General features: G+C 40.0%; 1 protein-coding gene across 2 annotated transcripts in view; it reads left to right on the top strand.

The window, feature by feature from the left end:
* The first annotated feature begins 3,704 nt into the window (after window positions 1–3,704).
* Window positions 3,705–13,649, top strand: part of RCN2 (reticulocalbin 2) — a 14,993-nt gene continuing 5,048 nt past the window's right edge. The window contains exons 1-4 of one of the 2 annotated variants that reach the window (XM_011382778.2): window positions 3,705–4,000; window positions 4,368–4,473; window positions 6,058–6,254; window positions 12,313–12,426. In XM_011382778.2, the coding sequence (XP_011381080.1) occupies window positions 3,857–4,000; window positions 4,368–4,473; window positions 6,058–6,254; window positions 12,313–12,426 (561 nt within the window). In that variant the 5' untranslated portion in view covers window positions 3,705–3,856. The remainder of the gene's footprint in view (window positions 4,001–4,367; window positions 4,474–6,057; window positions 6,255–12,312; window positions 12,427–13,649) is intronic. The other variant, XM_011382777.2, reaches the window with a different exon arrangement.

Here is a 13,649-nt window from a genome sequence, read left to right as displayed (position 1 = left end):
TAGAATAGTTTAGCATATATTTAGATTTCAAATTGTACCAGCCATAATGTTTATCGTATCATCTAACCTCACGACAAATATATATAGTAGTACTCTTCTATCACTGTCCTTTTTCTTTCAGCTGTCCCATCCTTTCCCATCCCTTGACTTCTAACACTTCTAACTACTGGTCCCTCCAGAATGCCCTTGCTCCTCTTTATCTCCTGGCAAACTCCAACGCACCTCTAGGACCTGCCTCAGATATCCCTTCCTGCACCGCTGAAGCAAGCTTGGCTTCTCCTTCCGCTGGACTTCCAAAGCACTTTGTACAAATTCTGAGGGTTAGATTCCTTTAAAAATAAAGAAGAAGACATCACTCAAATAAAAAATGGGGCTTCCTATAAGACTCCAACTGAAATGCAGAGGACTTCAGAACCAGGAAGCCACTCTGAGGTGGCTTCCCTGGCCGCTCTGCTCTCTCCGCTTTTAGAGTGGTAGAGGAGAAGCCATCTCCAGTGACTAATACGTGTCCTCCACAACTCTAGTTAAAACTGGGAACACTTCTTTCCATTGTTCCCTGGAGGATTTGCTCCCGTTTTACTTGAATGCCATTATCGCCTTCTGTCAAGTGGAAAACAGAATTCTAAGAATCCATGGCAGGTGATACTGTAATTGCTTAAATCTGTATCTGTGATTGCTTGAAATAAAATGCCAGATGAAGGTAAGGAAATTGGAAATTTGGAGCTGCGGTATTCTACCAGACATTAGTACAAGGACTGGGGAGTAGGCTGACAACTTCACAAGCATTAGGCAGCTTATGAGTATGAAAATGCTAAACTCAGGGCTTCAAACTCTCGGCTCAAGGAATGGCAAGAGAATCAGAAAGCTTCTATAGCACCCTAGGGAATGCCTTATTTCTTAGGGACTAAAGACAGACCAGGGCCGAGGATCACAACCAAATTTATTTGTGCAAGTTGCTACAGTAAAGTAGAACTGAATACACAGTCTTTCTAAGTCACTGAATTAAAGTTAGGACATTGATTGGAAAGTAGTGGACCCCGAGACCTAGGATGGGGACATATGAGGTTACCTTAGACTAGCCACTATATTCCTGAGCCTCCTCTCCTAAGGCCCCTGACCTTCCCTTGTTTAAACAGTCTGTATGCAGCAGTTACTTTGCAAAGAGATGTCTATTCTCCCCAAATCTTCTCCACCACCTCTCATCACCTCTAAAACCAAGTTTTAGAGTCCAACCCAATTTTAGAGTCAAATCCAAGGGCCCAGGAGAGGCTTGTAAGGTCTATTTCAGAAAGAAAATACTTATACACTGAAACGATTGCAATACCTTGTATATTTACATCAGCAGTAACCTGGAAAACTTTATGGGAGTAGATTTTAAGCATGTTATATCAGGAAAGATAGAATATAATGATGAGCCAGGCTATATTTAAATATGGTTGTCTTTACCTGAGATTCTGTTTTTAATGTGCTAGATTGAGCAGCTATAAGCATCTCTAATGGTTTGTTTGGTTGGTTTGGTGAAACTAGGATTCGATAGTGGCCTAATTCAATGATGCTTACATGCCAGAACTTCACTCACTTAAGGTAGATAAAGGAATGTAAATGGACTTACACCAAAGGGTTGAGCCACAGGGGGTCATATATGAAAGGGTCAAGGAGATGGGAATGTTGGAGTGGATTTATTATGTGTAACCTGCTCACCCTCCTCTTGACTGTTTCCTAGAAGGGCCAAGAGACACTAAGGCACTGAGAAAACATTAGAGAAACATAAGCATCCTTGAAATCTCAGCAATGGCTGAACTCTCTAGACCAAGATGACTGAAATGGCTTTTCCTATTTCAATGGGAATGTTGGCAGAGTGGCAGAGGCCATGGGTTAACACTTAGCTATCAGAGACTAGGGGGCATGATTACCATAATGGACAGCAGCGGCAGAGTGGCAATCAGAATGTCTTGACGCTTGGAGATCTGCGTGGCGCTAACTTGATGACAAGCTCCCTAGGAATGAAATAGATGGCCGACCTAAAGTACTACAACTGTGAAAACTGTAGATCATTCCTTACCAAGGCAAAAGCATAATTGCAGGTGCTTTCAGATGGTTAGAATAGAGTTTAACTGTATTTTCAAATAAAATTATCTGCTACAAATGTCTTGGCTTTACTCTATAGAACCCAAGTAGTCTGCACTGTGACTCGCCCACTGAAACTTGCTAGGTGAATATGTGGGTAATTATAAATAAATATTGGTTTATGAAATAATGATGACAATATCTTACAGAGTCTATGGTATAAAAGAATTCTAATACACACTAACAGTAGCAGTAAGGCATGTGGTGGGTAGTAAAATTAATTAAAGGGTTCTAAGGCCCTCGTACTGTTCAGAAGGTGGTAAAAGCCCTAATTTATATCAGAGACATTTTCATAAATCAAAAATGCATATCATAATCTCTTCAGTAATACTAAAAGAACAGTATAGTTATAAAAGAATTTATAATTATCAAGCAAATAGAAGAAAAACAGAATATTAAAAAGTAATTTTAAAAAGGCAAGAAAAGAGAGAAAAAGGAACATAGTCTGTATTGGACAGACAGAAAAGAAATAGTAAGATGATGGGTTTAAAAACCAAATCTCTCATTCACTAAATCGAATAAAAATGGAATAAATACTCTAATGAGAAAAGTTTTAAGACTAAATGTGAAACTTCACTGTATGCTGCTTTCAAGAAATACACCATAAATACAATGCAGAGAGAATGAAAGTAAATGAATAGAAAAAAATGTATAGCTGCAAACATCAATCGAAAGAACCCTGATGCAGCTATGCTAACGTCAGACAAGATCGCTTTTAGAATGAAAGTCTTTACTAAAGGTTAAGATAACTTTTCAAAGATACATAGCAGGTGAGTTGTGGAGACTGAATATCCAAAGTTGATGTGCCTGCGTTCTTTCATAGCACCATACTACTCCCCAGCAGGGAACGGGGCATATGACTAGCAGTTTTAAACGCTGTATGATGACATCTACGCAAACACCATTTTGCCAAGAACAGGCAAAACTAATATGCTACTGTTAAAGGTTTTCGTAGATACCTGGTAAGCTGGCTATTCCTTCTGTGCAGTCATCTTTCGCTTTTCTACCCGCGTGGCGTAAGCTGACATTTACTGAACATGTTACCTTATGATAGCTGCTTCTCTACACGCATTATATAATTTAATTTTCACAACAACTCTTTCAGGTAGCCTAACTGATACGCCCGTTTTATGAGTGAGCAAACAGGTAGGTCTTCCAGGGCTAAGTAACTTGGCCAAGGTCACAGAACTGCAAGTTGCGAAATTGAGATACAAACCTCTCGCTTCAGTACCTGCCTTTGTCCCGCTCTGGGGAAATAAATCAGTATCGACTCATTGACACTGAGAAACGATACTGTCGCTTGGTTCTTCAGGGCAGACTGGTCGAGGCACCGCGCTGCGTTCGCCCAAGCCCGCCTTTCTCACGGAGGGAAGCCCGGGCGCGCGCCCGGAGCGGCGAGGGCTTCGCGCAGGCACCCGGCGGACCCGCGCGGGCGGGGCGGAGCCGTGTTTCTCCGAGGGCACCACCGCCCCGCCCACTCCGGCGCCGCGCGGCCCAATCAGCGGCGCGGCCTGGCGCCCCGCCCCTCCGACGGTCTTTAATAAGCGCGGCCCGGCGCGCGGCGGCGCGCAGCCGTCGCCCGGGTCTCAGCGCGCGGGACCCGCGCACGGCGCCGTCGCCCCTCCGCGCTGCGTGCCCCCCACGTACGCCGCGCCGCCGCCGCAGCGCCGCCGCCAGCCCGAGCCCCGCCTGTCCCCGCCTCGCCACCCTGTTCGTGGCGGCCGGCGCGATGCGGCTGGGCCCGAAGCCCGCGGTGCTCGGGCTGCAGATCTTGTGCGCCTCGGCGGCTGGCGCCGGCGACGCCGAGGAGCTGCACTACGCGCAGGGCGAGCACCGCACCGACTACGACCGCGAGGCGCTGCTGGGCGGCCAGGTGAGGCGGCCGGGCCGGGGCTGCGCGGCGGCGTCACCCCCGCGGCCGCCGCGCGCTTTGTCCGGGGACAAAGAGGGGCGGCAGGCGACGCTGGGGAGGCCTGACCGTGGGGGCCGGGCGGGACTTCGCTCGTTCTCTAGTTCCTACAAACCTGAGGAAATGCGGTGGCCCAGGATGCGGTCCCCTCTGCCCTCCCGGAACGAGGCAGGATAGCTGAGGGTGTGTATAGGGCCGGGGTCTTGGAGAGCAGGTGCGGGTCATCCCAAAACACCTCGGTAAGGGAGGCTTCTGGTAGCCCCGTTTCTCTACATCGTTTTGCCCCACTGATAGTAATGCTTGACCCCTGTGTATCGCTTGCCCTCCAAAGGAAGAAGTCGATGAATATGTCAAACTCACCCCCGAAGAGCAACACAAAAGACTGAAGTCAATCATAAAGAAAATTGACTTGGATTCAGATGGCTTCCTCACCGAAAGTAAGGACATCCCGCACGAGTAACAATGGAGAAATCCCTTTGTAGGAGACAGAAACACACACATTTAAGCACGTTTGACTCTAATACCCACTAAAATGGGTCCATCTCTGATTACACTAGAAAGCACACAGAACAAGTTGATTTGGAAGACTGTATGGTACCTGACTTTAAGGGCCTACATATGATCAAATATTTAATAGTAAACTTTTTAAAAAATTGAAAGGAACTTAGTCCAAATATTCCTCTTACAGATAGGAAAACAAAAATTTGAGAGAGGGTAAATGTCCCCTTAGGGCACAACTGAAGTGTGAACCCATGTTTCTGCTCACTGCTCCATTCTGTATTCTGTTACGCCATGATGAGCTCTTAAACTAGAAGAAACCCTCATTCTTGAGGACCCTTCAGGGAATTTTGCTAATTTGCGTTATAAGGGTCAGGAGTGGACTTAGATTCTTGAGAGACAGCAGATGTCAGTGAAAGGAGTTTGGGTTTTAAAGCAGGGACCCTGCTGCTCGTTCGCTGTGAGTTCTCAATTCCAAACCTCCATTTTCTGAATGGTAAAATAGTGATTGTAATTGCCTTGTGTTGAAGAACAATGTATATAGTAATTGTTTAGTATGTAGTTGCTCTGATTACTATTCTGCCCTGATTTAAAGTTACCGGAGAGACAGACAGCGTCTTCTATTCATCTGACCTCCCCCAAACAATAGAGGAGTACTACTCTTTAAACCAAATGGTATACCCCGTCTATACTTGCAAATATTCATGCCCCCTCTTTCTGTAACACAGTATAGAATAGAATTTTTTAAAGTTGATGCGAAAGTGGACATTTGAGATTTAGAAACCTTCCTTCTATGTCTTCAAGGTACCAAGTTAAGACAGACAGCCGTTGCAAGAAGGTCATAAATCATAATCGCTACGCACAATTTTGTTAAAGTTTCCTTCGGATGTTTTATGTCATGGTTAAAGGGAGTATGCTATAACAGTGTTTCTCAAGCTTCAGTCACTTGAATATCATTTCACAGTCTAGGCCATATCTACATACCATCTATTATTTCCTCGTATAATGTGTTTCACTCCAACTCAATGTAAATTTATTTTAAATGAAATTTTATATTTCATAAAGGAAAGATTTTTTTCTAATACATATTAAAATCAGAAGGTAGTTATTCAGAGATTTGTACTTCCTGAGAAAACTGAGATAGCAAAGGTACCTGCAGTTTTATGGATAATCTTTTTAAAAAGTCAAGTGCTATTTTGACCTATTGGTAATTCATTTAATAAATACTTAATAAGCCATGAGTTTCCTAGGCATTTGGAGTGCCTTGGCGAACAAAATATACACAAACTGCACTCAAAGAGCTTGCATTCTATTCAAATCACATATTGTAATATTCTTTGACTCCAAACAGCTTTTCCCACCTCCTATTCTTGTTTCTATGGGGACAACTGAGCCAGTTCTCGTCCATTATTTGCAAACATTGAAGCCTTTTTTTTTTTCCTTTTAAAGATGGTTTAGAAATCCTCACTCTGGGTGTAAGAGAATCACTGTTATATTTACTGTGTTCTGGAAAATTCTCACAGGTGAGCTCAGTTCATGGATTCAAATGTCTTTTAAACATTACGCAATGCAAGAAGCGAAACAGCAATTTGTTGAGTATGATAAAAACAGCGATGGTAGTGTGTCGTGGGATGAATACAACATTCAGATGTACGATCGTGTGATTGACTTTGATGAAAACACAGCTCTGGATGATGCAGAAGAGGAGTCTTTTAGGCAGGTGAGTACATGTGTACAAGCTGTTCCTTTTGATCATACCAATTCACTTTACCTGCCTACTCGGATGAGCACAAAAGAGCCTGAGGTTGTAGACTGGATTGCCTTGTTCTCTAGGTAGTCACTGTCCCACTTCAGTGGTCATCTTGATGGTTTCATTTCTAGCTGGGTTTAGGACTCTTATTTTGGACTGCCTGCATTATCCTGGCATCTGTTTTTCTCAGGAATATCACTTGTCCTCATTTCCAGAGTTGCATTTTAGAGTATTTTGTATCTCAACATTTATTTTATATCTCAAAATGTATCTCAAAATTTCATTTTCTATGTTATTGAACAGTTTTATATCATATTTACTAAGAAGACCATAGGAGGCCCATTCTCCTTTAAAAAAAAATAATTAATTATGGTAAAATACACATAACATAAAATTTACCGTTTTAACCATTTTTGAGTGTGCAGCTCAGTGGCGTTGAGTTTATTTTACGTTGTTGTGCAGCCGATCTCCAGAGCTCTTCATCCTGCAAAACAAACTCAGCCAGTTAAACAACTCCCCATCTTCCCTCTCCCATCCCCTGACAATCACCATTTCACGTTCTGTCTCTGATTTTGACTACTCTAGGGACCTCACGTAAGTGGAAGCACACAATGTTTGTCCTTTTTTTTGACTAGCTTATTTCACTTCATGTCCTCAAGGTTCATCCATGTTTTAACGTGTGTCACAGTTTCCTTTTTAAGACTGGATAATACGCCATTGTATGTATGTACCACATCTTGTTTATCCATTCATCTGTAAATGGAGACACTTAGGTTGCTTCAATGTTTTTGCTATTGTGAATAACGCTGCTGTGAACATAGGTGTACAAATATCTCCTCGAGCCCCTGCTCCCAATTCTTTTAGGTATGTACCCGTAAGTGTAGTTGGAATTGGTAGACCATATAGTAATGCTATTTTTTATTTGTTGAGGAACTCCAGTACTGTCTTCCATGGCTGTCGCACCATTTAAAGTAACTCATAATCGAAGATTCAGTATCACTGTGAGTTCTCTTGTGTCTCACGGTTTAATTTATTTAAACATACCCTTCTTAGCGGATCTGAGGAAGACATTATTTAGGAAAGACTTTTTGCTTAGTAATTAGTAAGCACTTTTTTCTTGATAAATTGCTATTTCACGTACCTTTTGTATTTCAAAATTCCTTTTTTTTTTTTAAGATAGTTTTTTATATATGGGTAGAAAAAAGTCAAGCCAAACACCTGTTGCAAACTGTTATGTCCCAAAATATTAGTCACGGGTGCTTTGAAAACATTTGAGCCTCTTCCAGTCCCTTAACTTACCCCGTTATTAGTACCTGCCTTTTCATTTTTATTGCGGCTATATTTCATCACTGAACATGTCACTTACTTTAGAGTCGTATCGGCCACTTGACTCTAGAGGTCATCACCAGCTCAAAGTTGGTTGTTTATCTGCTCATGATAGCGTATATGCCACCAGAGTGCAGGTAAGGGCTCTGGCCTTGGAGCGAGCCAGTCCACCTGCTGTACATCCAGCTGCACCACGAACAGTTATGCTGCTCGGGGCAAGTCATGTCACCTCCTCACGCTTCTGTCTCCTCATCCCTAAAAATGGGGTGATAACAGTATGGAGAAATGGTAATAACCAGCAGCGGTTGGACTGGTAAGCAGTTTTGTATTGATTAAAAGAATATCGTTGAAGAAAGCACATGTGATTTGTATAGGTTTTTATTTAATATTTATATAATCTGCTTATAAAAATTGTTGAGGCATTAGTTAACTGTATCAGCTTTAGGTTAGTTAGGATTCAGTTTACAGGGGAAAATGTATCTTTTCGTTTTTCTCTTTTTTTTCTCTTTATTTGGGTCTTCATCTTACAGCAGACTGAAGAGTGTGTGAATCAGTCTTTTCACTTCTTAGTGCCTAAAAGAAAATAGATGATGATAATGAGATTTGAGGTGGCTATCTACTCGGTATGCTCCTTTGCTTAAAAGGATCGTTCGAATTTGAGACTTCTAAAACCAAACGATGGTATGATATTATTACTTCCTTGCCAAAGAGCAACAGAGAAGTTAAATACAGCATTAAAATCTTACTATAACTAGATTCTAGTTGTGTCCCTTTTTTTCCTCTTTCTCTTGGCACCCAAAAGATTTAGTTACTATCCCGTCAAAATATAAGAAATGTGTCTGTGTGGTTTTGTTAATCCATATTCTCGAGAGGAGCTGATGTAGTAGATGATGGTGTTGAGAAGAAAATCTTCACTTTGAAGAGATCCATGACTCATAGTATAAACTACTGGTAAACATCTTTTTCCTGTAAAAAGATGTCGGGTCCTAGTGCAGCATCCCTCACCTGCGTGCTCTTGTGTGTTGACTGTAGGCTGTACATTTTAAGAACAAATTAGATGGCTTGTAATAGCCTACAGGAATTGATGGGTCCCAAAAACGAACATTTCTCGGTGGGTGTCCTGTTGGTTGTTCTTTGACAACGCAGAAATGTGTGTCTACATGAAGTGCTAATCATACTATATTAGAATTTGATGTAATTCCCTAAAAGTGGAATAATGCTCTAAAAGTAGATATGGGGTATAAAAATGAATTCATAAACAGCTGTAGTATTCTCCAAAATAAAGAATCAAAGATGAAGAATGAAATCAGTCTTAAAAGTTATAAGGTAAACATTATACTATAAATAAAAAAATTCATAAAAAGTAATTGGCTATCCAAATAAATTTTTTACATAGAAACCTATTAAAAACAAATCATTTTGATACCTGAATTTTATCTTATTTTTAATGTTAACATATATAATATAGAGATAACCAGGAATAATGACCCTCTCAGGCTGTGAAATACCTGAAAAAGCATTTCTTTATGATGAACAAGTACAGGCAGCACCTGGAAGCAGAGTAAGTAAAGTTTGGGGACCTACCTGGCAAAAGGTAGTCGCTCTAATTTCTAAAGCCAGCTGCTGAATGTGCGTGTATTTATTTCTGTGAGATGTAATCTTACAGGGGACTAATCAGAATTTTTAAGGCCTAGACTTCTGTCTGGTATCACAAATCATATATTTTCTCATATAAATTCATCAGCATACCAAAACATGGCAGTTTTGTTCTTCAGGAGTTTCTGTTGCGATATGAAACGAAATAATGAGTAGTTTCTGTCTGTCTACTGTTGTATGTAACATATATCCTCCACTGGAAAACAAATTTTTTATACAGAAGAAAAGAGTGTTGAGCTTTTATGAAACTGACAGTTTTGTTGGTTATCTTTTATTTTTGTTATCTTTTAGAAATGAGTTGCTGTTAAATTGTGTTCTTCAAGTGACCATGAATAAAACTGCTTCCAAAAATCACATTATTTCAATTTATTTCAAAAATCTGAGAAATGTGAACCAGAAAGCTACTTTCTTTCTCTCTCTCTCTTTTTTTTTAAAGAAATTTAGTTTCTTGAAAGAGATCCTTCATAGGCAAATTTGGCCAAATTCACCTCCCTCCGCTGAAACATGGACCTTTTTGCTCCAAATTGAAGGGTTCTTTCATAAGGAAATCTAAGCACTTAGTATTTTGAATAGGAGTTTATTCAAAAAGAACTTAATTGGCTCTAGGAAGTAGTCTTGTTTGTCTATTTTTCCCATGTTAAACCTGAACATAAAATGAAAATTATGTGGTCTAGTTATTTAAAACATTATGAAACATTAAATTAAAAGCAGTACTTTGGAAACAAGTTTTTTTTTTTTTTTTTCCTTTTCTGTCAGAATTCAGTAAGATAACTAACTGGCCCGTGGAATCTGAATATTTAAAACATGAATTCTTTTGGGGAAGAAGCAAGCCTCTCTGTAAATCGGTCATCGTAAAAGAATTGATTTTGTAAATAAGTGCTACTACCTAAACGCTATTATTCTAGAACACTGTTGAAGACAGCATTTCTTTTCGACAGTGAAACACGTAAATTAAAAGCTTCTAAAATATTTGAAATTGTGCTGTTTAAAAATGTGCAGTTTAATAGACACCAGTTTACAGAAAAGGAAGTTGTTCCCAGAAATTCTCAAAATAGAATTTAAGCAGAACTGGTAATACTGCACTGTTGACTTCCAAGGCTCTGGATTACAGAATTACCTTTGAGAGATTAATTAAACGCAGCCTTATCTCTCATAGCTACTACTTGATTTACTACTTGAGCATACTTTTTAAAAAAGGAAGATGGCCTTGAGAAAACAGACATGAGTGTGTTCATTTAACATCAAAATAGGCCCATTTCTGCTTTTCAGTGTGTTTATATCTGAACATACAGAGTTAGCACTATAAAAAGCCTACTAAGGACAGACTTCCAGATAGTACGTATGTATACCACAAGTGTTCTTATGAGAGGACTGTTTTTCTGAAACTTGCTTATATGTAATGTTTTTAAACAGTTTTATTCATAACAACATCTACTCTGCCGTCTTGATCTGAAGGAAAGCTTAGTATATTTTTGAACAATCACTTCGAAGACAAGAAACAATTTTAAAATGGCATAGCAAGAATTCATACATAGTGTGAATTTATTGCTATTTGGGGATTCAAAAAATATTGAGCTTTAATGTTAAAGAAGATAGTGTGAACTACCTTAGAAAGGGCAGAAGGTATCCAAGTTCAACATATTTTAGCTGTATCTGACATGCTTTCAATAAATTACTTAATCTCGATTTTTCTATTAATGGTAATTTATAACATTTATTAAATACTTAATACTTAATGTTTACTAATTATTTGATTGTTCTCATACGAGTTGCTTAATATTTTATTTATTTTAGATTATTCAATTAAACTAAAGCCAAAACAGTTTACTCGTTTCTTCTACCCCACCCTCTGGCGACCATCAGTCTGTTCTTTATATCTATTTGCTTAGTGTTTGTTTGGTTGGAATATTTTTCAAGTTTCATACATAAGAGAGATCATACAGTATTTGTCTTTGTCTGACTTGTCTCTCTTAGCTTAATGTCCTGGAGATTCGTGCATGTTGTTAGGAATGGCAAGATTTCATTCTTTTTTTTTTTTCTTTTTGGCTGAATAACATTTTATTGTATATCCATACCGCAGTTTTTCTAATGCATTGAGCCATCAGTAGACATTTGGGTCATTTCTATATCTTGGCTATGGTGAATAATGCTGCATTGGACATAGGGATGCATAGATCTTTTGGAGTTCTTGCTTTTGTTTTCCTCAGATAAATACCCAGAAGTGGAATTGCTGAATCCTATTATAGTTCCGTTTTACATTTCAAAGAAGCTCCATACTATTTTCCATAGTGGCTGCACGAATTTACGTCCCACCAACAGTGCACGAGGGTTCCCTTCTTTCCACATCCTCACCAACACTTGCTTTTCTTTGATAGTAACCATTCTAACAGGTGTGGGTAGTATGTCACTGCGATTTTGATTTGCATTTCCCTGATGATCAACGAGGTTTAGCATCTTTCCGTGTATCTATTGGCCATCTGTTATGTCCTCTTTTGAATAATGTCTATACAGATGTTCTGCCCATTTTCAATCAGATTCGTTTTTTGCTATTGAGTTGTATGAGCTCTTTATGTATTTTAGATTTTATCCCCTTGTTAGATATACGATTTGCAAATATTCTCTCCCATTCAATAGGTTGCCTTTCGTTTTGTTGATGATTTCCTTTGCTGTACGGAAGCTTTTCAGTTTGATATAGTCTTACTGGTTTATTTTTGCTTTTGTTGCTTTTGCCTTTGGTGTCAGATTGTCCCAGTTTTATCCCTGAGGAAACCAGGGAGGTTGGGCAATTTGCCTTGAGCAGCACAGCCGGTGAGTGGCACAGCTGGGATTCAGGTCGGAGCGTCTCCGACTCCAGAGCCCGTCTCCGTACTGCTTCTAATACATGTCTGTTATTCACCCAGACAACCTTCAAAGGAGCGATGTGAAGATAAAGCAATATTTAAAAATGTACTTTGGATTTCAGATAGTTCGCATTTTTCAAAGTATTGTTTATGATGTTATATTATGGATGAGACCTTTAAACATGTTCAATATTTCATTTCCAAAGCTTCACTTAAAGGACAAGAAGCGATTTGAAAAAGCTAACCAATATTTAGATCCTGGTCTGAATCTTGAAGAATTTATTGCATTTGAGCATCCTGAAGAAGTTGATTATATGACGGTAAGGAAGAAAAATTCTAAGGGAATTATTGAGTGACCAAAACTTTAAAACTGTTTTCACTAAGTCATTAAAATGAATTGTATAGTAACCGGAATTTTAAGAGGGAGGAAGATCCAGAGTTCCCCCCGGTTAAGATGAGGGGTAGGGAGGAGGGTTTCTGGGGGTGCGGGATGCTTATTGGGAGGGAGAAGGTAAAGGGCTGAGTTTTCTTTATCTCACTGTGTGTGTGTGACCATCAGTCTTCCCTTGGGTGCTTTTTTTTTTTTCTTAAGCTCTCCTTCCAGTGTCTTCCTTGTCCTATTATAGCTTCCAGACTGTCCTCTGGTTTTTCAGTGTTAGTAGCATTGAAACTTTCTTTTTCATTTACACCATCAATTTTTTAGTCTTGGAAAACGTGTCATGCTTGGATCCCTTATCAGGGGGTGGGGTACAGATACAGCTGCCGATGACTGAATGCTGTTCCACCTCGTGGACGTAAAGAGCCCCCTCATCTTCCTGGAGGACGTGAAAAAAGTCCCAGCTCTTAGCAGTTTGTCGCACTCTAGGTTTAACTCAGAAAACGCTGACTGAGGCCGTGCTTGTTGAAAGAAGGAACTGTCATATTAGAGAATAAAGATGAATGCGACAGAATACCTTTAAAAACTAGACCAAACATTGGTGTTGAGGTCTGTTGCCTGGCATCGGCGTCCAGCACTGTGGCTTTGTGCTCTGGGTGTTTCAGGCAGGGCAGATGTGGTTTTTTTGTTTAATGGGTCATAGTTAGAGGCTGCTGCTTTGACAAGGCGGCACATACGTTTTTCCACGTAGCTCAGTGCCGAGACACCACAATCAGTTCCACTTCTCTCGCCCTTGTGAGGCTTCCGACTTCTCACTTGGCACAAAATACCTGACCTAGTTTAAGAACGTTGCTGGGCACAATCTGGTTAAGTGCCAAAATTCAGTTCAGACAAGCTAATTGAGCCCTGTCAGGTCAGACAGAGGAGGATGGGTTTTATTTCTCTGGGGAAAAAAGAAACAGTTAAAAACTAAATAGGGAATGACCAGTGAAAGCAATGAAGTAATTGAGGCGTTATATGTTTCGGTCAGGAATACGATGTGGCAATGGAATGAAATAGATCTGATCAACATTTTGAAGAAAGAATAAACAGGAATGTCCACTGACTGAACATGTATGGGAAGGGAAGAGTATGAGATACCTGAGGGTTTGCGCTCGTGTAGCAGTG

Source organism: Pteropus vampyrus, unplaced genomic scaffold (genome assembly GCF_000151845.1).
Source record: "Pteropus vampyrus isolate Shadow unplaced genomic scaffold, Pvam_2.0 Scaffold489, whole genome shotgun sequence".
In the NCBI taxonomy this organism is placed as follows: Eukaryota; Metazoa; Chordata; class Mammalia; order Chiroptera; family Pteropodidae; genus Pteropus; species Pteropus vampyrus.
The sequence above is the reverse complement of the archived record's forward strand: the minus strand, read 5'-3'. Positions and strand labels throughout refer to the sequence as shown.